Source organism: Coloeus monedula (assembly GCF_965178545.1).
Source record: "Coloeus monedula genome assembly, chromosome: 10".
NCBI classification, from domain to species: Eukaryota; Metazoa; Chordata; class Aves; order Passeriformes; family Corvidae; genus Coloeus; species Coloeus monedula.
Window position 1 is genome coordinate 11073023 of NC_138790.1, and position 26511 is coordinate 11099533.

Sequence of the window (26511 nt, forward strand, 5' to 3'; positions counted from 1 at the left end):
ACCATGCTTGACAGACATCAGCAGCAAATTTTGTTTTATTTGTTATATCTGAGGATAGAAAAATATCTTAAAACGAATCAGAATGGTATACCACATAGCACCTACTGTTTCTGCATTGCAGATATATTTAGCTCTAACACTGCTTGTGGTTAACAGGGTGTAGCGTAGACACAGACAGCTGATCATGCAGTCAGACCCGGTGCTCGTGTGGTTTGTCAATACTGCTCAGGATTCTGATGGACTGTAAAAGAGAGAAAACAGAAAGGAGAGAAAAAAAATGTTTTATTTTTCTAAACATTAGACCTTTAGCTATGTTATTTTTGCTATCATTGGTTTTTTATTTTATTTTTTAATTCTGAAACTTAAAAATTAAGAAAGCACAGCAAATGCATCCAGGATTTAATATGTACGACGTGAAATCTTTCTGCATCAAGAGGATGTTGCTGTAGTGGATGCAGCGTTTCTCCAGTAAGCAAGAAGACTGGTTTTTTTTTCCTCGGCAGGCAACTCAGCCATTGCACAAGCAGATTTTGATAAGAGTTTGAAATGCCTACTACTGTATCGTTGTAGAATTTGGAGTTTGCTAACAGTGTTAGTGACTGGAGCTCATCTTGCATCACCAGTTGATGACAATTTTCTTTGTTCCCTCCCACCCAGTTGAACCAAGACTCTGTAGCTGATATGCAATGTCACTTACAACATTAATCAGATACTGCATTTAAGGTGAGCTGTCCCTTGCCTCCTCCCTTACCAGTGCTGTGCTGCAGTATGTATCTTACTCCTGCAAGCCTAAAATGGCAGGCAGGATTAACGTTGCTTGTGCTGTGTGCATGCTGTGTATTGAATTCATTATACTGTGCCTAGTGTCTCAAATGTGAGTATGTAAATGGTCTGTGTGCCATGCCATGCAGTAGTGAAGACTGGTTTGTGCTTCATTACAGGCTTAGATATTTGAGCATCACCTTAAGAATTCTTTTTTCATTTGCAATGTGGTGAGCTGTTAGCTTGTCATCACATTCAAACTACATTATTAGCCCTTGGAAAGGGAAAAAAAAAGCAAACTGTGCTTCCAGATGGTGTCACCCTTTTTCTTCTTGCATTTACTGTAGTTTAAATAATGTATATTGTATTGTTAATTAATGTGAATATCGAATTAAAGCACTTGAAACTTACATATTTATTATGCAGGTAGGAGGCACGTCGAATCTATTTTTAACTCTTACGCAGTCCACGTTGTGCAATGGGCTTTGGTTGTCGAGTTTATATTTTCAGCTGTGATATCAATAGGTTGATTTTCAGTAAATGTGACAAGTGGCCTTTGCAGTGGTCAGCTTCAAGCTTTGAACCCTCTGAGGAGCAGAAAAAAAAAAAAGCCAACCGTGTTTTGCAGTTTTGGAAAATCTTGGATGAGGACTTTTTTTTTTCCCCACTCCTGCTTTCCCTGTTGATAAACTCGGTTCTCCTGCTCATGGTCTATTCAAGCTGCTTCCCATCTGAATTTTGACAACTGCTTCTAAAAAATTATCAAGAAGACCAAGAATAGAACTTATCTCCATTGCTTTACATAAAAATGGCTGGGTGCATTGCCATGTTAACACTGCTCTAAGTGGTACATGCAGGTAGGTTGAGATTTGCATGTTTTACTGTTTTCTTGGTCAGTGTTGCAAGAACATGAAATGGGCTTTGGAATGTAGCTTTCAATTTTAAAATGTACTAAACTGTTAATGAAAACAACCTATATTAAATAGTTGGCTTCACATATTGGCATGACAATTACTCTTATCTGGTTTTTTAAAATCTGTTGTGAAAGTGGAGCAATCATGTCTGTTAAAATAATCATATGTACTAAGGGCGTGGCAACGCTTATGCAACAAAAGAATTTTTGAAAACCCTATTGATTCCATTACATTTTAAAGCTGACTATAAGCATTACTAAGCTTGCAGCTAAAAGGCAGAAATAAAAATTGAGGGAGATTAGAAAAAAGAAAAATATTTAAATTCTGTCATAAGCGGTTTTGTGTTTTGTGCAAAATATTAAATAGAGAAAAATATGCTTTAATGCTTATATTTTCAGTATTGGGTACAAACATAAAACTGCAGTATTTATTTTTATTTAAAGGTAGGAGAACTTTAAAGAGAGACATTGATATAGATGGCCCTGTCAGCTGAAACTGAGTATCAGTTCACTGAAATGTGTTTTACTTCACACACACAAAAAAATTACGAAATAAAAACTTAACAGCTTTAAGTACCAAAACCTGGATTTGGACATTAAGAATAACAATCATTATGAGTATTGTATTACTTACACCAACTTTTATAATATATTTGTTTCAGATTAATACTGGGCCAGAACCAGTTTCCTTGGCAACCAAATCTTTTTAAAAGGTTCAATTGTAGAGATGTAGAAAGATGTTATTCTCTTTAATAGCAATATCACAATGCAAATGGAAATGTTGCAGTTGTTTCCTCTTAGTTCTGAGAATGTGATCTCACTTTATGTTTCCATGCGGATATCAGTTCTTAAACGATGCCATGTTTATAAAGCTGTACACACAAAAACCTGTTTTCCTCCTGGTTCGCATTGGTTGTTCCCAGAAATGTACCCTGGTTTCTTTTTTTAATATAGCCCAGCCTCGCATGTAGGTCAAGGTTTGTACTGTGTGTATAAAAAGTAATAGTTTTATTATCACAAGTATAAAAATATCACTAAAATATTTAGCAGCTGACAAATGTGGACAATCAGAAGTATGTTTAAACCTTCTTCCACCTTTGCTGAATTCAGCCACAGTAATGCTAATAAACCTTTCTTTAAATAGTGGACCCATTCTGAAATTCAGGTAAAGAACTATGTTTAAGCATGCTGCAAAAGAACACCTGTCAGACCTTAAACAAGCCTTTAGAGAATAAGCTCACTTGTGGTCTGCGGTAATTTGCAGACCTTATAGATTTTGCAAAATTTAAGTATTATAATTCTTTATTTCTATTTTTAGCTAATATTTTTTACAGTGCCAGTTAAGTTAAATATTATGTTTACCACAGGTAACTGCCTATACAGAATCAGATGGTACTGAATGTCTCCACTGAGCTTATAACGTAGTGTATCTCCTCATCGATCCCCTTTGTACGTGACTTGAGAAATTCTCACTACTGCAATGAGACTTTTGCAGCAGGGAAGCCATTTTCCTTTCATGTCCTTGACTTTAAAATGACTGAGTATATTTTGTGTGGAAGACTCAGCACTGAAAGTGAGTGCAGAGGAGGTATTTAGAAGCACAGCCAATTATCAATAACCTTGACAGTATGAGTAATATTAAACTAATTCTCATTTACTTCTAAATATACCAGTTCAGTGCATTCCAAATGAACAAAGTATAATTGTTCAGGAATATGACTTGTCATGTGTCATAATAGGCACATCCTAAACATGACAATAAAACCATTTCATTCATAATTATAAGATTAATTTAATGCAGTGCAGTATTCCTCTGTTCCACCTAAAGAAGCAGAACTGAAACGTAACAGACAGACGTCTCTCAAGTGATGTATTAAAGTCTGCATTTTTTGTAATTTGATTTATCTTCAGTAGCTTGCTTCTGCTGATTATTTTCCTGTCTAAAATGTTAATATGGAGGGCTCCATTAAATGTAGTGAGAAAGTGCATTTCTTTGTTTATTTCTTGTGTGGTTATTTTTAAAGGAAATGCTGAGCAAATGTCATGTCAAATCTATTTACTGCCTCTGATGCTTATCTTTAGAAAAGATGGGGCACTTAGCAATAAACTGTTTTTATTATATCTTGGTGTTTAAACATACCCACTCAAGGCATTTTTAAAAGTAGCTCCATTACATGAGCACATTTCCCTACAGTAGTTTTAAATCCATTTGCAAATTTGTTCTTTGTTAAGGGGTGCAAGTCCTCTTGTAATGAATATGAGTGAACTCAAGTGCTTTCGTGAGTCCAGAAAAACTCATTGGCAGCCTGTGAACAGTAATTTCTTCTAGCGAATGAAACTGATTTCTCTGTTAAGGAGGAGTCCAGTAATTAGCAAGCTGTTTCCAGTTTGACTGTTATATGTGGGTTGCTGTAGGTATTTCAGTGGCACTTACATCCAGCTAATGCAGAGTGTCAGAATGTTGTAGTCAGAGGTGCATAAAAATCTTTTGTAAACTTCATCCATTTTATTCTTTAGCTGAGGTGGCTAACCAGGGCATGGAGGAACAGGTGCAGTTTTTCCCACCTCCAGTACAGCCTGCAAATGTTATTGTCAGGGGGGCTTGTTGGGTTTTTTTGTGTTTATTTTGTTGTGGGTTGGAGGGGAGGGGGTTCAGTTTCATCATAGAAATCTAATTGTTGATACTGAGCCTCCCTTTTTATAATTGGAATTTGTTCTTTTATCCATGCAAATTCCATTTCTGCCTAACAGAAAATCGAAAAAAAGCATGAGTAAAAATTAAATCAAACTAAAAAATTATTCACTTGGACGCTGTCCTACGTTTTTCAATGGTCTTTCTAATTAAGGTTACTTCTGCCTCTAACCTTCATTTTGATTTGAAACGGCAGGTCTCTCAGTGGGAAACTATCTGCGTTCAGGTAATATTTATCAGACTATTAAACAGATTCTGGTAGTAATGAATAGGTACTAATTAACCCTTTTGAGGTATCTAGTGTCTGTTGTACTTCATCACATAAACTGCTTTACTAAGTATTAAAAGGGCCTTATTGTGTGTAATATATTTGAATTCCAGTATTACCAAATTTGGGAAATCTTTAGCTTTGCTAAGATCTTTTACTGTTGGAGTCCTCCAGATATGATATTTAAGCTTATTTTAGTCATTCATTAATATGCCTTTATTGGAATTTGAGGTAATAATAATGATGTAATGCAATTTTCTTTCATTCTGGCCTTTGTTACGGGCAGATGTGAGCTACAGATTTCTTATTCAAATTAACATATACTAAAAATGTACAAGACTAAACCAACAAAAAAAATTAGCTCATCTTCTTACCTTTAAAGCAAAAGTAATGGATCCTGTATTCCCTGTACAATGTTATTGATAAAACATACAGTGTATTTGCAAATGGAGTATGGAGCTATGTATTCTTAATTGCTGCTCCATACTTGCTGCTGTATGAATGCCTATCAGCTGAGTCATATGGCCTTATCTGCATGATTTTGCAATTTCTCTAGGGACCAATTTAATTTTTTTCAGTACCTTTGAAACAAAACCATGTTCCACATAATTTTTATACTGTTACAGGAAAACCTTTTAGGATGCTTTAGGATACATAATAATAAAATCAGGATGTTTGACAATGATGAATAGTCATCGTCACAGAGAAATACAGGAAGTGTATTCCAGAGAACAAGAGTTGCCTAGAAATGTCATTATCACAGATAACTGTGGTGATATCTGTGACAAGAGAGATCAAAAGAAAGGTGGTGGAAGAGACAGAGGAGAAAGAAAATGTCTTTCAAAATAGCTACTTTAAACTTGAAAACATCCTTACATTTCTGTCTAGAACATACCATTATGTCCAGTCTGCACTACACAGATTAAATCATAATAAAACAATGCAGCAGAAGTTTGGTTAATGGTACTGGTTTATTGCTGGTGTGTTCTGAAATTCCCAGATGTAGATTTGGAGTCCTACAGCACCCCAGGGAAAATTCTGACGAATTATGCAATGTATGTGGAACTTAGTACTCGTCCAATAATTCAGTCATTAAAGTTGGATTTTTTCCTTTGCAGGTTGATACACTGTAGCCACACAGTTCACAAAATTACTGAGATGGTTTTGATGAAAATACCTGTCAACACCACTTTTAAAAGACTCTAACAGAAGAACAACCTGATTTTAGGTGGGTAAGTTTATGGGACAATCTTACGTAGAAATAGAGCTAAATTATTTAACACCATCACTACTGCATTACAGTATATTTTCTGTTAATTTCTAATTTATTACAATAACTTAAAATTTGTTCTCACTATGGTACCACATTGCTCTATTCTCATGTCAATATTGTTGGATTTTTCCAGTTCCTGCTGGATTGCCATAGAGGTTGGACAAACAAAATCAGACAGAATAGTTTTTGAAACAGGTTGTTACAGCCTCCAGTGATCTGTACAAACCAAACATAGTGGTAGGCACACAAACCTCCTGAGTGTGCCAGGATGCTAGCTCTGGATCCCAGTCATGAGTGTTCATTACAAAACTGTGCCACCCAGTAAAGGCAGAGGAACTCTCAGTGCCAGTGCCCATTTCTGACACTGTTGTGTTGGTTAAGCTGGGTATAGTTCATAGAACCTCTACCTTTATACATTACTGTAATCAGGGACAGTAAAAAGCTTCTTGATTCATGAGCTGGAAAGAGCAGTTTGTAGACTCAAATATAGTATTGTGATAAATAATCACAAAGGATAATTCAAAATAACAGTTCACATTTTACACGGCTTCTTCAAATATTAGCAGTTTCCTTTTTTCTTATTGTGGATGCCCAATGATAATCTTGGTTAGAATAAGTATGCCTGGTATCTGTGCTTTAGATTTTATATATATATGTACTGAATGAAAGAATCAGTGAAATCCTGATTAATTCATTAATTTTTAATGTGGTCCTTTGTACCAAGTATAATTCATGTTGTAGAAAGGGAGAAATCCCATTGATTTCAGTGGCACTATTTGCTCAAATTTTGGTAGGAAATGGTTTGTTGCATCAGAGTCTTTCTTGCTGTGGTATCTCTAAGTTGAAATAAGTAATTAAGGTCACCAGGCAGAATGTATGGTAAGGAATCAAATTTAAAAAAAAAAACAAAAAACCACAACTCCACAAGCTTAAAAAACCTCTTCAATTCCTAGAATATCTCAGAATGCTTTCTGTAATTAAATTTACTTTTAATACACAGTGTTGTGTGACATAGAAAATGGTAAAGGATTTTCAGAGACAATAAAATGGCATTGGTGGTTTAAACTAATCAGTGAAACATTACAATTAGATAAATTCAGGTTACCTGCATTTACAGAAGCAATGAGCTACAAAACCTAAGTTGTACCTATTTTAAGTAAATTATCATAGAACACTTGCTTAGTACATTTTAGACAGAATACTGGGCCATAACCTGTTTCCTTGACAACCACATAGGAATAAAAGGTACATTAGCAAAGCTGCAGATGTGTGTCAGTGAATGCTTATTAAGCAGTCCAATGCCTTTACATACCACGTGCTCACAATAATGCATGCATCTTGAAAATCACCATATAAAAAGATTTCTGGGCATGGCCCAATGTGGATTCCTAATACTCAAAGGTTTTAACTAAAACCCCTCATGTTTTCAATGGAAATATCTCTTGTGATTTTTTATCATTGCACTTTCAATTGGGCTTGCAATAACTGGATAAAATTGGCATGGTAGGCTTGGTCTGCAAATGGAAACCATCCTCTAGGATTCTGAATACTTATAGCACTGCTTTCAGCAACAAAATATGGATGGAAATGATGGGTTATAGTTTCTTTCAGAAATGCTCAGGCATTCTCAATTTCAATCTTGCACCAGCATTCAGAAGCAAGCATGATCATATTGCTTTACATAGTGACAAACTAAAGCCACTAAATAAAAATGAAGTTGGTGTTGCTTGTAGCATGCTTGCTCTATCCAACATATCCAGGCAAAGAGATATGATCCAAGTGTTGTCTTCTGCCAATCAACAACAGGAAAAGGCAGGGGTGGAGAAACAGTTGTTGAAGTTGAAATGACAGTTGTTCATGGGCTTTTGGAATATCTAGATGTAGAATATAGGCAGCACTCACTTTCTGTGCAAGCGTTCAGTCCTGTATTAAAAAGAAGCTCAGATAAATAAGATCAGTTCTGAGAAATTTGTGTACTGACTTCAGCAAGTTTATGTACAGGTTATTTTTTGGCCTTTCTTCTTAAAGTATTAATTTATATATGAAATTAAAAGTGTATAAATCCTTTCGGGTTATCCCCAAATTACATAGTTTTAAGAAATAAGTCTAAAATCCTTTTAATTAAAAAGATGGGGAAAATGAAAATCTGCAGATCTTGGTTTTTAATTCAGTGGGTGTAATCTGAGAAGTTGCTTATGTGACAAGTAGCCTAATTAAATTTTCCTTGAAATCAATGAAAATATTTCCATTTGTATTTTTGGAGTGTTTAGTAAGCGGGAAGACTTCATATATAAAAATGAGATTTAGGAAATGAAGATTATCCTGACAATGTTCAACATTTCCATAACTTTCAGCAGCCAAATTGATAATCAATACCAGAATCTAGTATTAATTTCAGATAGTTTGAACATTGCCACATGAATCTTTTCATGATCCTGAACCATAAACAATGTGGTTATGTACTATCACACACTACTATTAAGGCTTTTGAGCGAATAAGAGTTTGGGAAATTATTAGGGAGAGGCAAGTCAACTGTTGGGGTTTGTTTATTATTATTATTTGGTTTTGTTGTTGGTGTTGTCCCCCACCTGAGCTGAGCTCAGAGCTGAGCAGTTCACACTGGGGGCAAAGGAAGCAGCACAAACCAGTGCTGGAGCCATCACAGTTTTCTTTGTGCTGCCACGCTCTCCGCTTTTGCTACAGTCCTTCTCCACTGCATGAGCAGAGGCCCTGCTTCAGCCTTTAGTTTGGAAACGTGCAGTAGGATGGAAAAGGAGGAGCAGGGCTCTGGCTGGGCCACTTTAGTCAGCACAAAACGGAGCATATGAATATTTAAGAGCATACTAAGTTCTTGTGTGTCCAGTAAGTTGTCATAATATTGGCCATGCTAAAGTGATGACTCAGAGCAATAGCTATCATTTGTATGTTGGTTTTGGTTTACCAAAACAACAGAAAAACCAAAAATATTTTACAATATTTTAAGGAATACTGGAGACTAGTGGTGGCCAGTTAACAGCTTGAAGACCAATTCTGGTTTCCAAAGTTGCTGTGTCCAGCCATCTGGCAGACCAACTGAATGAGGTGTTTGCAGGGGCAGGGATTGAACTCTATTTCCAGTCCATCATGATTTGCTACATCAGCTGTAGTAAAGGGCAAGAACAGCTGCATTGGCCTGGCCCCCAGCACACCTCACCCAGAACAGTAGCCTTGAGCCTACGCTGTGGATGCTGGCTCCCATATTCAAATGATGCTTCCTCTGAAAATTGGAAAATGGAGGCTGAGTTCAACTACTTTTATCTTTCTGATAACCAAACAGGCAATAGAATAGCACATAGTAATTGTTCTGAATGAACAAAACCTAAATGTTTAATTTGATTCTTTTGTTTAAAGCCATTCAAATATATTAATCACTACACTACAGTCAGCAACAGAAGAATTTCTGTTGTTGTCACTCTGTCTGTAAACATAGCTTCATGTTTGCAACTGATCTCTGCTAGCTAAAAAATGGTATGTCCCACAAGTGTAGGCAGCTAGAAAATGGCTTGTCAGCAGCACATAAAGCAAAGACTTAAATGGAAAATAATACTAAGATTGTTCAGAGATAGCAAGATGTAAAGTCAGCTGATTCTTAGTAAAAGTAAAACATAAGCTTTTTTATTTTGTGCAAGAGAAGAATTTGGATTTATGTTAGTTATTGTTGTTGCTTCATTTTCTTTTTTAGACTGGTGGAAGAGAAAAAGATGTAGTTACACCTTTAAAAATTGCTTCTGTGTCCTGTTTAGTGTCAACGGGACTCTGATTAGGCCATGCCTAAATTTTAAGAAGGCAGCATTTCTTAGAGAAAGACTTCATTCAGTGCACATGCACAGCTCATGCAGTTTGAGAGCCAAGTGAGTTGTCCCAGGATTCTCTCCTCTCCACCAGACTTGAAGGAGCAGGGGGCTGGTGCAGGTGCTGTAACTGGGCTCCTTCTCCCTCCACTTGATGCTGAATAAGAGGAGAAGGGTTGCACATGGAACGCTTTCCCTTGCTCATGGACCACAAAGGGGAGCTGAAGCCACTCTGGGCTGCTGGGTCTTTGGTGTGCCCCACTCCTGAGTGAAGGGTTGGCCTGTCTGAGGGTGCAGAGGAGCTGTATTTCCTTCTCAGCAGCACCACTGGCTCCTCTCACCTCAGCAGGGAGAGCAATGAAGATGAGAGTCTATACAAGCATTTTTCTCATGGATAGGCTGGTCTAGGTACTGAGACAGAAACTAGTCAAATCCTAGCCAAACTCCTGTTGCTCATGAGGAATGTGCAAGACTGAGTAATGCTCTATATGTTGTTTTCTGCTGTTGCTTAAGAACTGAAACTGCTTGACTAGAGAGGAATATTGGCACATTTTTTTTTCCGAGGCAGTATGAAATACTCTTAAAGAAAGAATACCACCTGCCATAAGTTGCAGAAGTGAGATTATCAGACTTCAGCAAAGCATCTAAACACCACCATTTCATCAACCTCGGAACTGTTTTACACATTTTAAAGAGAGTTGCTGAAAATTTTCTCTGTATCTTGCAATTTTACCATATGAGAAATACTCCACTGCTAAACTACTTGGACTTCCTTCTAAAATGAACACAGTATTTGTGTGCTGTGATTTGCAATCATTTAGGTGTTTAATAGGAATTGGTACATATACTCTAGCAAGCTCACTATTTCTGAAGTATATAATTTGTATCGGGGCTTACACCCTGGAATCAAGACTGCAGAGCAAATGGATCTTGTCTGCCTTCTCCCAGATATCACTGTAGTGCATTCACAGGTCTGACTGCAGCACCAGTGCCTCCATTTTCTTTGCATGCATTTGGTTTTACATGAAACATTAGAATGATAATGTAAAATCTTGTGTGAGGCCAAGATAGCCTTAGAAAGAATTTCTTATTCTCAAGAATATTTTTACCACACAAGGACCTGATGGGTCTGTGAATTCCCAATAGCTCAAATTTTATACATATATATGTGTGTGTGTGTGTGTGTGTGTGTGTGTGTGTAAATTAGTACCTTCAATTACACTACTAGTCACAGAAAAGGTGATTCTTATTTTAGTGGATGAGCTAAGGTTGCCTTAAGAAAACACCCTGTTAAAAAAAAGAGAGAAAAATTGACTCTTTTTTTTGTTCTCCAAATCTTTTATATTGTCTATAGATATTAAGACTGCCAGAGCATCCAATTTTCAAGTACAAATAAATTATTATCTCTAAGTTGAATGTATCAGCTATACAAATTATGGTTATGCATCTGATTTTCAAAACAATTAAAAATAAAGTCTAATTAACATTTAGGGGGACTTAATAACCTAATGTTCCTTAAATTTGTTTCAAGATGCATGTTCAGTAAGGCATTTATTTCTTTTAAGGGATTACAACAGGTTTAATTTAATCCATTTTATTGTATTGTTTCTGACAACACATTTGTCACAAATACTTTTTATGGCACTTGTGTCAAAAACCTTCATTAATACATATGATTACGTATATACATATCTAAAATAGTAATAAAGGAAAAACAGCAAATAAGCAATAGGCAAAGTCCAAGATTAAAAGTAACCTACATGTGAGTATGAAACTTTGCTTATCTGTTATGTAGGTTAGAATAAAAATGAAGGTTGGGAAAACGTTGGGACACACTCTGCCTTTGCAATCAAAACCACTGTGTTCTTCAATAATTTGTTCCCCCTCCTACAGCTGTTGGTGAACAGCTACTGGTCATCTCATGCCTCAATTTGCCATGAGATTAAAGAAATACTATTTTGGTGGCAGAGAGCCCCAGGCTAAAAACATACTCATTGCTTCAGTAGGTGAACTTATAGGTAAGAATTCCAGTGATCCAGAATTAAAGAAGGAATTAAACCCTTCAGAGAGATGTTCAGGATTTCTAAGATGAACTTTTAATGTGGATTGTGTAAATTAGTGAAAGATGTGTGTATCAGTAAGCCACTGAAATTTTTACAATTTCCTGACATGAAAAAAATTCTTTCCGTAGCTTTTAACCAACCAGGAAAGCACTGATAGTTCCAAGACAGAATACTGGGGGGAAAAAAAAGACCTCCCCTCTTTATAGTAGATTTTTTATGTTATGTTGACACTAAGCCCTTTCCTGAGATGATAAGCAGCACTTACATGAAGAGGCTCTAGCCAAGTTCTAACTTCCAGGCCCATCAAGAGTGACAGTGATGCACTGATGAAATAGTTCATGCTTCAGGGTTTTTGTTTTTTTGTTTAAAGTGAATCAGTTCCTACTGTTCAGTGCTTTTAATGCGTAGGTTTAAGACTTGAAAATAAAGTTTCTGTCCAGTGAAGCCTTATACGCAATACCTTGTAAAAATAAACATAGGTTAGCGTTGGACAAAAGCAAGCTTTAAGACAAAAACCGAACTGTTCATTTACCTAACAGTTTTTCACCTGTCTCAAAGCCCAGTTCTTCTCTAAGCTTCATGATTCCAAGTCCTGAGAAAACAGACTTTGCTGACTATTTGAAGTGACAGGCTGAGAGAGACAGTATCTGAGAGGACTGCACCAAATGTGTTGGAGCATCTGGTCATACGAAATCAAGCTCTGTCCTTCTTTATCTACGGGAACATTTGTTACTGCTTATGAAGCACTTATGGTAGTGTTGAGCTTGTTTCCTGAGGCAGTAAAAAAATATTAAGAAACCTAAATTATGAGTAAGAATACTGCTTAAAACAAATTTCCTCATACTGAGTTTCTACACATATTTTTAAAATATATAACTAATATAACCAGATAAGGAAAAGGGTAAATGTGACTATAATCCAGCAATCAAATGTAATTTATTTCAGGTATTCTTTTTCAAGGAAATGTTTCATATCTGCTTTCTGGAGGGAAGTGGCAGAAAGTAGCACAAAGCTATCTATGCCCAGAAACACGTTCTCTTTCTCCCTGGCAGAAAAGGCGTGGAAGAAGAGTCGGGCACTCAAATCCTGTGTTAGGTCCAAGAGGACTTCTCAGGGACGTGCGCAGCGCTGCACGGATGGCCGCGGAGCAGGCGCCGGGTGCTGGGAGCGCCGCGCTTCCTCATCCGTGTGAATTTACAGTGGTTGCCTATGAGCAGCTTGGCGGAGAGGCCGAGGCACCCGCTGGCCGCATTAGCTGAGCACGAGGCGTTCGCTGCGGAATAAGGACAGGGAATACAAGCGACGGCGGCGGAGGGCGCGGGCCCGGCCCTGCCCGGCAGACCTCGGGCAATCCCATTACCGGGATCGGCACAGCAAAATGGCGGCCGCACCGTCCGGCCGCCGCCGGGCCGGGAACGCGGCCCCGGCCGCACCCACCGCCCGCCTGCCGCCCGCGGAGATTCCGCGGGCCCGGTGTTAATGGCGCGGGGACGGGGCGCTGCTGCCCGCGGGCCGAGGCTGCGCCGGCGGGGACGGAGCGGCGGCAGGTCAGTGGCGGCTCCCGCGGGAGGGGGCCGCGCGGGCACCGCCATGAGCAGGGCGCGATGCGGGGCCCGCGCGGGGGGGGCCGCTCGCAGACGCACAGATAACGCGAGGCCGCCGCGCCGCACCGGGGCCCGCGTGCGCGCAGCTGGCGCGGGACGGGGAGGCGACGGCAGCCGCCGCCTGCGGGCCCCGCGTTCCGTGGCTGTGCAGGGATTCTCCCCGCACCGCGCTGCGCGGGACCGGACGCGGCTGGCACCGCGCGGGGGCAGCGCCCCCCTGCGGGCGGCGGCGGCCGGGCAGGACCGGGCCGGGGGCGGGAAGGGAAGCCCCGGGGCCGGGGGAGCCCACCCGCGGCGGCGAGGGCCGCGGTCGGGAGAGCAGAGCAGCTCCAGAGCGCCCGCGCACGGGCTCGTCCTGCGTGTCCGAGCGAGGCGCTGCCGAGGCCGCGCGGGCTGTTCCGTGCAGTGGGAGAGGTCGTGGAAAGCGTAAAGCAGGGAGTGAGAGAATTGAGGTCGGGATGCTAATAGTGGGAAAGAGTCCCAGCTCTGAAAGAGTGGTTCGTCGCGCGGCATGAGAGGTCTCCTAACACTGACATGCTCTTAGGCTAAATTCCATTACCCCACCCCAGCTGTCTGAATTAAAAGAGGAAAGTGCGAAGCTGAAAAAAAAAAAACATTTAAAGTCTATAATGCTGTTCTAGAGCAACAGGGAAGTATGTGAGCAGCGAGAGTTCAAAGAGAAAATCTCTCAATGCACTTGAAGAAGTAACGTGTAGCTCTGTAGAGTGAGCACTAAGCTGCACGCTCCTGCGAGCTATTGAAAGTCATTAGCCATCATTAACATCATTAGACACCATGAGCACGGCCCTGCATGCCCGAGGTTGCAGGGGGGCTGCAGCACCCTGATCGAGGCAGCCCTGCTGCCGACATGGGACTGATGAAATGATTCCATAAAAAACGGGGCAGTCACCGTAGCAGTGATGGTTGGACAATAGGTTTCCAGGTAAGCAAGGATCAGAGCTGGGGGGAATGGGGGGGGGGGGGTGGCACTTGTTTGGGGGGTTTTGTTTGTTGGTGATGGCTGACTCCATTTCGGCTCTAGAACAAAAACTACGTCCTTCAGGAGAGTTAGATACAGGTGAATGTTCCTCCTCAGCTGGGGAAGCAGGCTGGAAACAAAAAAAAAAAAGACTTAAGACTACCTTTACACAATAGGGTAAAACCGAACATAAGGAAGGTATGGAATGAACATATTTCTCTAGTGTCCTGTTGGTTAGTACCAGAAAATATTAGCACCATAAAATCCCAGTAGAAATCTGTGGAGTAAGGAAACAAGTAGAATTCTTACTACAGTTCGTCATTTATCTTGCTGGTTTTGATTTTGCCTGGGTACTAGCAACTGCCCCTAATGCTTTGGAGTTTTTTTTGTTATGCCACTAGCTTGTCTTCCAAATTTAGCTGACTGGAGTGGAATAAAATAATCTCTTCTCATATGTATTGGGGTACACTTGCCTGGCAGTGGATTTCAAAAGATTAGCAGAAGTTAAAAGAATATTCCTAGATTGTAGTAGTTCTGTTTGGTAGTAGAAAATTTGTATTTAGTATTCATGGGATAGTAAAACTTCGTGTGAACTCTTTGTTGACTTCAAAGTAATGTTAATATAAAAATTAACATTAGCTTCTACTCTCAGCTGTGTCCACATACAGCTGGCTGCTCCATTTATGATGAGCAGTGTCATCTGTGAGGCATAAGTAGTCAAATTTGTGTTTGGATGCATCAATCTCTGATCTTGACATTAAGTTTTAATATTACTTATTTTCATGTATGACTGTTGTCCTGGAGTGGTGTTCTGTTGATGTCAGAAAAGGTACTGTTATAATTTAATAAAATTACTGACCATTACACTTAAGTTTCAGACAAATATTTAAATCTTATTTCTCCAAGTGATTCAACAACTTCTAATGACAGGTTAAGTCTGTTACTGTTTTTGCAGAAAATCTGCAAATAGTACTGTAGCTCCCAGTCAAAAATTCTGCTGTTCTGAACCTGAAGTTATTTATAGGTGTACCAAAGACCATTAGGTAATGCTACAAAGGTACTGTTCAGATTCCTAAGAAATTATTTGTGTCTGGATTGAGAGTAAAAAGTATGAAAATAACATATTTGTGTCAAAAAAAAGAGGGATTAGTTGCCTGAGGAGTTTTGTTGCCCTTTAATAGGTCAAATGGTATCTATATATGTTTTGGGCAACATTTACAAATAAAACTAAAATTTCTTCCATAACTCTATAATAAAAATCATACAGAAGAATAGTTACATTCTGAATGGACTTTCCAGTGTTTTTGTGAAAAATCTTTAATAATACACATCCGAAAATTTGATCTCTGTGTATCTTGGTTCTTGGTAGTGTTCCCTTGAAAACTGAAGAGCAGGTTTTCATTTTATAGTATGTACTGCAAATGGAATGTAAAATATTCCTAAAATACTCCATTTATGTGTGTGCTAGGTAGGGCATTTTGATTTTATAGCATTTCACACACATTTTTACAAATGCAAGAAGCAAGACAGGTAAAATATAAGGCAGTAGAGAATCGTTTCAGACATGAAGAAATAGACTGTTTGGGGCATGTGTAGGTTGAGATGAAGAAGCAAAAAGCATTTCCTCTAAAAACTGATTTGCTCTGGAATTTTTCTGTATAACTTTTCAGTGAGATATCTAGCTTATGGTTTAGCACACAGAAGAAGAAAAATTAAATTACCAAATAGCAAATGATCATTTCTACAATGTTGACACAAAGAATCATTTAGTATTTTACTGAGCATACCAAATTATCCAGGACTGCAAAAGCTGACAATCTATGTACTTGGCAAGTAGAAATTAAAAAATACTCACTTTTGTCCTTAGGAGGATAAATTTTGAAATAATTAGTTGAATAATAAGACATGTACTAAACCCACTTGGGTTTGCCTCTCAGCATGGCCATAGCAGTCTAATACACTTAGCAAACAGTCTGTCAGATGATGTGTCTTTGAACTAAAACCAGCTGTCTCCAATAAAGAAACAGAAAAAACACAGGCAAGTTCCTGTGGGGCAGTTAACAGGGAGGTAGAGTTGACATCATTTATTTCCTATACTCAGGAAATAACCCTATCAATAACTCCTGTTGTGAAATATTTTTGATGTTGGTTTCTAATACCACATCACATGAGCAAGTCAGATGTAATCTCAGACACTGTCAGTGAGAAAATGGAATCAATTCTGGAATAGTAGCTGCTTGCTGGAAGAAAAGTATTGTCAGTATGCTTTCTATAGACCTGATATGCCAGAAACTATCTACAGTTACATCTGGGTTTTAGATACTGAACCAAAGCAGATAACTATATCTAAACACTGTGAATTTCAGGTTGCCATTCCAAATAAGTAAATATCCCTTATTTTAAGCCAAATTGGTGTCATAAACAAATCCATCACAAACTGTGATTTTAAGATTTCAAGGCACAAAACAATGCATCTAGATTTACAGCTGCTGTGAGTGATCAAATAATCAAAATAATATTCATGTACATTTCTATCACCATTATACTGATGAATTCATTTCATGACATCCTTGGCATATCATGGGAAGCATCAGAGGTATTTTTTATGAATCACAGTTTTGTTCTGAATTCTGTGCCTTGAAAATTCTCAGCCATCGAAGTCTAATAGAAATTTTGACTATTTGCATAGACAACACCTTTCCTGATAGAAGCAGTAGCCATCCTGCAAGGTACAAATTTTACTTCCAAGCTTCATCCATAACATACCAATTTGTGGTCTTGGTCATAGTATATTGGGTTTGCCTTCACACTGAGGTTGTTGCTGCTTTTTGTGTAATTTGATTTGCAGTGAAGTAGTTTGTGGATTTGTGATAAAAGTGTCCTAAGTGTAATTAGATTAATTAGAGCAGGGGTGTATGACTTGTATTACTTAACTTCATGATAAAGACCCTAGTTTCCAGAAAGGATTACTTCCCAATATTTTGGGTAAGAGAGCCAATGTGTTCTAAATGGCCATTGCTGTTTGCTTAGTGAGTATGGGTCAAACCTTTTTTTTGCCATTTGGATCAAACCCATCTTACATATTGGCATTCTTAGCATAAAATATTTGAGGGTAAGGGTTATAGTAGAATTTTTCAAGCTGAAAATTAAAGTTTGGAGCAGCAGTGTTTAGAAGGTAATTCCTAACTTAGAATTAGAGTGTTGTAGTATTTTAGCCTGTCTTACAAAATACCTGTAGTTGGTAATATTCTTTAATGTGCATTTTGCTTCCACAAGTTTAAAGAAAAGGGTCTTTAAGAAGAGTGATTTTTTTTTTTTACTGTAGTGATTGGTAAGTGCCAGTAGCACAATTATTTCTTCATGACTTGAAGTCAGACATGGACGATAGTAGTTAAAAATACTATTCAGAGATGGGGGAAAAAGGAACAAACCTCACTATATGATACAGATCTGAATTTGAGGAAAACTATCTGGTGAGGACAGATTTTCACCAGATACTAAATTCAGTTGTCAGAAATTGTCAAAATTCAAATTCAACTGGCAAACTAATCCATTTTTTTTCAGAGTATTTTTCATCCATATGTTGCATATTTTATCTCAACTGAATGAACCGGTATATTCATGTAGTAACAGCCTGGATAATCTAAATAGTTTTTGTCAGCATTAAACCTCATTATTATTGATTAGCAGTTATTTAATGGTACTTATTATTTCAATTAAACCTTATTATTTGAAAGAAATTAAGAACACACTAATTATAAAGTGTGAACACTAAATCTAAACTATAACTGAAGAAAAAATTCTCTTATTTTCTACTTGTTATTCCATTATTTTCTACTTGTTTTACTCACAAATTTTCAGTAATTTTAAAGTAGTGTAAATTATTTAATAAGTTGATTCACTATTAAAAAAAAAATTCTGTTCACATAAACAGTGTTACAGGTACTTCACTGTTGTCTACCAAATTGTGTTCCTTGTGCATTCATTTGCTTATAAAGCCTTATCCTGTAATTGAGACTCTCTTGCTGTGATTTAAATAGAAGTTTAGTAAGGAGATAAGATGCAATTGTATTGTGAAGTAGGTGTCTGACAAACAGCCCCGGAACGCAAAGTCCTCATTCTGCACAGAACCACAGCAACCCAGCTTCCCCTTCGTGTGTGCCAGGTCCCTCCATGGCATACTGGGGAACTCCATCCAGGCTTCAGGGAGTCCTTCAGGGTGACCCTGACCTGCTGCACCCCCTGGCACAGCAAAAGCCGTTGGCTGCATTCCCAGTGGAAGGCACAGGATGGGCAGCAGCTCCACGCCAGGAGGGAGTGGGAGGGATCCTCTGCCTCTTGCTGAGGAGCTACTGCTGCTCTGGCCTCTGTGATCTGGATGGACATTTCCTGCAGTAGTGTTGGCACCAGTGAATGTAAGATGACTTAAACCTGAAATGTTATGACAAAATTTTACTCATTCTTAAACTTGAAAAGTTAATAAACTAAAAAAAATATATACAATAATACAGAACTATAAACTTAATCTGTAACTGAAATGGATGAAAAATGCCTTCTAAATATATATACTTTTTTTTCTCTTGTAGATGACAGTCATGTCCCATTCAAAGGATCTCAAGGATGACTTCCACAGTGACACTGTACTTTCCATTTTAAATGAACAGCGCATTCGGGGTATTTTATGCGATGTCACCATAATCGTGGAAGACACCAAATTTAAAGCCCATAGTAATGTGCTGGCAGCTTCAAGCCTTTACTTTAAAAACATTTTTTGGAGTCGTACCATCTGTATTTCAGGTCACGTACTGGAGTTAGATGATCTCAAAGCTGAAGTGTTTACAGAGATACTGAATTACATCTACAGTTCCACAGTAGTTGTTAAGAGGCAGGAGACTGTAACGGACCTTGCAGCTGCAGGGAAAAAACTGGGAATATCATTTCTAGAAGATCTTACAGATGTAAATTTTTCAAGTTCCCCCTGCCCCTATGCATACTGTGTTAATGAAAAAGGGACTGTCAAAGAGGAAAAACATGAAAAGCGACATGAAGATTCTGCTGTGACAAATGGACCACGAATTACAAATGCATTCTCAATTTTTGAAACAGAAAACAATTTGTTTTCTCCCCTTGATTTGAGGGCCAGCTTTAAAAAGGTGTCTGACACAATACAAGCTCCCAACATCAGCCTTGACAGAAGCGATGTGTGCAAAGATGCTGAGCCAGCCAGTACCTTGGCTGAACACTCCTATGCCGTTTCTTCTGGGGGAGATACTTCACAAGGAGCACCTTTTGTTGAACGGGACAGCAGCCCTTCATACCAGGTGGGTGAGGACCGCTATGAAAATCACCAAGCCACCCCAGTCATTCAGCAGGGAAAACAAGCAGGTAGTACTCCTAAGTCAGCCTTTAAGCCCCAGGGTACTGATTTGGCTATAGCAAAAGCACCAGCCTCTACAGTAACCACTGCAGAAGCCCAGCATGAGGCAGTTACTGATCAGACAATTACTTCCTTTCCAAAATCTCAAAATAAAGCAGGAGATTTGCATGTATCCAGAGAAGCGGAAAACACTTCTGCTGATGTCTCTGCATCTGGGACGACTGTCACTCCACCTGTTTACAGTTGTAACTGTTGTGCAAAATCATTCAATGAAAGGGCGTTACTCACTGCTCACCTTCAGCTCCATTCAGAGCATCAGGAAACTTTCATATGCAAATACTGCAGCAAACAATTTGCAAATCTAAATATACTGGAAAGTCATGAACAAGCCTGCATGAGATCAAATAACTTACCAGCTCACAATGAAAATGAACAAAACTTTGCAGATAACTATACTGCTACAGAGGGACAGAATGGAAGTTCATATGCAAACACAGAACCTCTGTTGTCTGAAAACAGCATCACTGATTGTTCTAATGCAAACTGCACTTTACCAGAAACAGATCATTTGGTTAAAGTCGTCGATGGGCAGATATTATACACTTGCGTCGTTTGCAAGCGTAGTTATGTCACATTGTCCAGCCTTCGAAGACATGCAAATGTGCATTCCTGGAGAAGAACATACCCTTGTCATTACTGCAATAAAGTGTTCGCGTTAGCTGAGTACCGCACCAGACATGAGATCTGGCACACTGGAGAGAGGCGCTACCAGTGCATTTTCTGTCTGGAGACCTTCATGACTTACTATATACTGAAAAATCACCAGAAGTCTTTCCATGCAATTGACCATCGCCTCTCAGTAAATAAAAAGACAGCTAATGGGGGTTTAAAACCAAGTATGTACCCATACAAACTGTATCGACTCTTACCTATGAAATGCAGGCGACTGCCTTACAAATCCTACCGAAATTCTTCCTATGAAAATGTTCCACCAAGTACCCAGGCTAATGAAACTGCTTCTTCTAACTGTTTTATTCCGAGTTCTCTTAGCTCTGAGCTGCCACCACTGAATTTTCAACATAGTATAATGTCAAACAACAGAACTCTGGCCTTGGATACATCTTCATGTAATGACACAGCATCTTCCACAAATACTCAGAATTCTTCCTCTTGGGGAGTAGGTATCTTAAATTCTGACCTGCAGAGGGACTTTTTCCCAGTTGAAAAAAGAGTTCCCACTGCTGCGAATGACTCTGGTTCGCAGGAGCGTGATTCTTCAGTTGTGTCTTTAGCTAACGTGAGTGAAAATTCAACCTCTGTCATCAGTTACAGCAGCTCTGCACCGTCTGTTATAATGCACAGTAGCAGAGTTTCATCAGTAATAATGCACAGTAAAACAGTCACTTCCATAGAAAACAGTAAGACAGAATCTTCAAATAACCTACCCAGTCAGTCAGTAAGTGATGACTGTAAGTACGGGTCAGATAATTACGGGAAGTGCATTACAAAATCAAAAACTATTAAGGAGAAAAAGAAAACACTGCCATACAATAGAGCAGAAGCAACTGAGGATACGCAGCATGTCACAGGATCTGGAGGTTCATGTAGCAAAACTACAAATACTGTCCAAGAGTCCAGTAAAACTGAAACATACATTGCAAAGCCTGCCTTACCTGGAACATCAGCTGACAGCAATGTCGCACCACTTTGTCAGATAACAGTAAAAATCGGTAATGAAGCCATTGTAAAAAGACACATATTAGGATCTAAGCTATTTTGTAAAAGGGGCCGAAAATCCAAACATGAGTCCAAACAGGACAATCTCATTGAGGAGCCAGAAATGGAGGTAAAAGAAAAAAGCCCATCTAGACTCTATAGTTCAGAATGCCTGGAGCTGACAGAAATGTGTGATGATGTAAGTGACCAGGACTCCAGTGATAAACCCTGGAGACCTTATTATAATTACAAACCAAAAAAGAAATCCAAACAGCTAAGAAAAATGAAAAAGACCAAGTGGAGGAAAAAGCATGGGAGGAGGAGCATCAGTGTGGAAAGCCACAACACATGCAGTCGAGAGTATGCACTCAGGAATGCTCCTGAGGAAAAGGCGGTCAGCCCGGAGGAGAACACAGAAATGCCTAATCTTCATTGTGAGCTCTGTGAGAGAGACCAGTCTTCCGCACCAGAAGCTCAAGAACATGTACACTGGCATGTTGCTGCTTCAAAGCCTTCCACTTGTGAGTTTTGCCAAAAACAATTTCGAAGTCCATCCACTTTAAAAATGCATATGAGGTGTCACACTGGGGAAAAGCCCTACACTTGCAAAACCTGTGGAAAATGTTTCTCAGTTCCTGGAAATTTACAGAAACACGAACGTATTCACCTGGGTGTTAAAGATTTTGTCTGCCAGTACTGTAATAAGGCATTCACTTTAAATGAAACACTCAAAATACATGAAAGAATTCATACTGGAGAAAAACGCTACCACTGTCAGTTCTGCTTTCAGAGCTTCTTGTATCTTTCTACCAAAAGGAACCATGAGCAAAGGCACATACTTGAACATAATGGAAAAGGATACGCTTGCTTTCAGTGCCCAAAAATTTGCAAGACTGCAGCTGCTCTGGGAATGCACCAGAAGAAACATCTATTCAAAAGTCCAGGAACACAAGATAGAAAAGAACAGTTTTGCAGTGAAAGCACTAAACTTTTGGAAAATCCACATTTCCTTGGCTCAGAAGGAAGCGAAGTGAAAAATACACAAAATGTAACTCCAGAAGTTATACTCTGAGTGACAACTGTGCAAAAGAAGAAAAATCCGAAACTATATATTGGAGAAGATATGGATGTATTGAATGGGGAAACTTATCATTTAGTAAGGTCAAATTTCTTCATCTAAACGTGTCAATATATGCAAAAGAAAGAAAAACAACACAGGAATACTAGTATTTGCAATAATACAAATTTAATTTGAAGCACCCAAAATACTTTTTTCACAATAGACTCTTAACATGGAGAGAAAGAAAATGACCAACCCAAACCCTTATACTTAGCATTACAAGAAACTAGTCACTGAACTATTTTACAGTTCTGGTTTTGAGTCAGAATTGTTCTAGGCAAATGAAATAAGTAGGTTCATGGTGTATTCTGTAGAAGGAATTTTTGCTGCAGAAACCATATATTGCTTTTTTTTTTTTTTTAACCAAAAGTAATGTGTTTATAAAGAAAATAATTGTAATCTTATGTATTCTAAAGTGAAGGTGGGAAGTGTTTCATGGGCTTGGGTGTGCCGAAGTACATTAGAGTTCTGCCATGCTTTTCTGTAACTCAGCCTTTACAAAACATATTCAGGAGTTGAAACTACTCTTTTCCTTTACATATTCAGTTTTGTAGTTACCATAATAACTGTGAAGTCTTGAGTGCTGGTGTGAGAAGTATTCCAGATTTATATATCTCTGAGACATTTAATAAAGGTTCAGTGGAACTCACTATAGCCAGTCTTCCAAACTGCATAAATCCCCGTGTCAATGGCCTGGTGAGCTCTTCAGGTGCATTGGTCTAAAGAAAATTGTTCTCATGAAACAGAAATCCTGTATAGACATGTCAACCTCCTGGTGGGTCTGCAGCTCTTGTCTTTTAGAAATATAATTCTTCTCAACAGAAGGAGATGTAGACAGAGTTTTCCTCCTCATCCTGGAATAATGCCTGGACACAAACAATAGAGCAACTCCCCATAAATACTTTGATATTGAGAGGAGTAGGTAAATAAGACTCCTCCTTCCATATATATCCCTGAGGTTATCCCTGTGGATAAACAGGCATAGGGTCAGTTTGTGGGGTTCCCTGTCATCTCCATGCCTTAAATGCAACAGTTAACCTTCAGATGTCCCTTCTCAGTTATCTCACCCACCGTTCCAGTAGTGTCCCGTGGCCACAGCAGAGCGGGGCCAGGAGTGGGCTGCTGGAGGAAGGAGTGTTGGCCTTCCTGCCTCCCTCATCCTGCCACACTGAAGGGTTATGGTGAGCCTTACACTGCACAGTTCACTAAGAACGGGGATAATGGGCTTCTGAGAGACAGCACCAAAATAATCCAGTTAATACTGTTTTGTGGAAGTGTGATTCATTTTAACGGAGATGCTTAAAAAAGTCCAAGCAGGTGTATGTCTGCAAGTTGCATTTTACATGATAGGGCTCTGTTGTACTGTATCTGCATTGCCAGTAGTCATGTATGTTCATCCCTGTGAAGTGTTAAAAAATTAAGTCACAACAAGGGTTAGTGATCCTTGACTTCATTCTCCGTGTTGGTTCACAGTTTGTTACTTAACTTCATCTTCTTGAATATTTGAAAAGAAACTATAGCTTGGGTACAATAAAACTACAATTGAAATGATAATACAGTATTGATTGAAGTAATAATATAGTCCACTTACTTATTTTATCACTGGTGAATGCTATGAACCCATTGAGAAATTCTGGTTTCATGGCAGCTTTGGTTCCATTTAAATAAGGTTAATAGAATAATAAACACAGGAAAGTATAATGATGTTTCAAAGAAAGTATACACAAAGATATCTTCTAAGTGGACTTGTATGATGATAAATATAGACCAAAGCAAATAAGGTAGAATATTTATAAATACAAAGATAATTTTACAAATATTTTATATAACTGTATAGTTCATAAGAAGAATATTGTTAGCTTGCGTTAGGTTTGGGAGGGTTTGTATATTTTGATAAAAACTCAACGACTTTGTAACTCTGTATATTCTCTACAGTTTATAGCAAAGCAGTTTTAAGATGGCAATGTCATGTTTATAGTTCAATTGTGGCACTTTTACTACAAGTAACATGTTTCAGTAATTAATTGAGTATTAATGACCAAATTAGAATTAAAGTAAGTGTAAGAGAAGATAAATACTATACGTTGTCAAAGACTGTAATTTGCTACATAATCACATCTGTATTTTTGTTTAGAAGAAAATATTAAATGCAGATGTTAAGGATTGATAAAGAGTCTAATTTTATTTTTAGAGTGATTATAACTCTGTTTTTGCTTAATTAAAATAACATATTCCTATTTTTCTGTAAGTCTCTCCATTTTTTAAATTGTTTTAATACTTACAAAATCTATATGATCCACAGATACATATGTTCTAATAGTTAGTTCATTAGAAGATTAAGCAACACAGTTGCCAAGTAGTCCCTTCATTAAGTTTAGAACAGTGAATTGAGAACGTGCCAGAGCTCAAGGGAAGTGATGGTATCTCATGGCATCATACAGGGTGAATGCAATGCAGAACAGAATCTGCCTGCTCAGTGTCTCAGAGAGCTGAGAACACAGGTGAACTGTGTTTAATACTTTGCAACATCTTAAATATGCGTTCATGAGGACCTGAAACTTGAAATATTCTTTTGAATCCTGCTAGTAACATTGCAGTACAGATTGTGTATTTTACACACACTACTTTTTTGGGCTGCTGTCAAGAAACATAATTCAAAATGCAAATTTCTAATTGCATATGAAAATATGAAGATACATACAAAATAGAAGACTGTGCATATTCAAAGTACTTCCCCCTTCAGCTAGGTGTCACTCGTCTCTAACCTGCATTAAAATCAAACTTAAGCTAAATTATGCAGGTCATTTTGGGATGGTTGTCAGGAGAGACGTAGAACTAAAAAAAAGTTAGAAGTTTGCTAATTGTAATAAATAGGTTTTTTTCTCTATTTGAAATGCTAATTAAAAAGACAAGTGGGTCATCATGAAGTTTATGCAGGTAAACAAAATGTTAGTCAGTCCTCATTTATGACATACCCAAAGTTAGAACAAGTGTAGTAAATGATAATGCTGTCTTCTGTGAAATGAGATTGCATGGCAGCTAAACGACAGGCAGAGACATTTGAAGTAAGCCACTATGTGTCATCATTATTATTAACTGTTCTAAACTTCCTTAATACAGCAGTTATCACTGACAATTCAGCACCTTGGCTGTGAGGTTCTCACACAAGGAGCAAAGATCCCCCATGGTACATCCCCACTGTTAAATGAAGAAATCTTTCCCGTAAGTTTGCAAGTCAGCACACCAGTGCTTGTTTTAACCATGCCCAGACCTACCTATGGTACGGATGCTCCTAAAACGTAACTTTAGAAGAGGCCAAAAATGAAGGTTATGCAATTTACACAGTATTCTGGATATAGTATGTTAAAGCAAAACTTTTTTTAAAATAAAATCTGTCTGTCAGGAATCAGAGGGTGGCAAACCTTGAATTGATAATGTAGGTCAGTGCTTTAAAAAAGCTGATGCTAAGTTAAAACAGTAAACCCCAACTGTAGTCACAACTTTTGAGAGAATATGGAGGCAACAGAGTCACACTACCTTCCAAAGTGAGGCAATGCACAGTTCAAACACACATCTCCATTCTCAGTGTGCTGCCCTGCTACTTTCCCAGATCAAAGCTCCAGCTGTGCCCAGGTGAACCTCAGTTCACCAGCCACCAGCCAGACAGGGCAGCCAGCCTAGACAGTAAACTGTAGATAATCAAATCCTCAATTCGTACTGTAGAGGAACTTCTCATTTCCAACAGGTTAAAATTCAGCTTATGCAAACTCATGTCTTTGTGCAGGTTTACGTTTTGCATTCACACAAATCCACCCATTACTGGTGTGATGAAGCAGTTTATTCCCCACCACTGCCACCTTGAAACACAAATCTGTTGTTCCCCAGCCATGAAGTAGAGTGTGGGGATGAGGAA

General features: G+C 38.6%; 1 protein-coding gene across 8 annotated transcripts; it reads left to right on the forward strand.

Annotated features, from left to right (window-relative positions):
- The first annotated feature begins 200 nt into the window (after nt 1-200).
- Nucleotides 201-24768, forward strand: ZBTB38 (zinc finger and BTB domain containing 38). Of its 8 annotated transcripts, none has more exons than XM_082287877.1 (4): nt 201-723; nt 1325-1619; nt 5754-5863; nt 18972-24768. In XM_082287877.1, exon 4 carries the CDS (start codon nt 18972-18974, stop codon nt 22548-22550), a length of 3579 nt encoding a protein of 1192 aa, XP_082144003.1. In that variant the 5' UTR covers nt 201-723; nt 1325-1619; nt 5754-5863; the 3' UTR covers nt 22551-24768. The 8 variants fall into 8 exon arrangements, with proteins under 8 accessions (XP_082144003.1, XP_082144007.1, XP_082144004.1 ...); XM_082287881.1 differs by lacking the exon at nt 1325-1619 and having other exon boundaries at nt 201-468; nt 658-723; XM_082287882.1 differs by lacking the exon at nt 201-723 and adding an exon at nt 4564-4593 and having other exon boundaries at nt 1231-1619; nt 5754-5867.
- The last annotated feature ends 1743 nt before the right edge of the window (nt 24769-26511 follow it).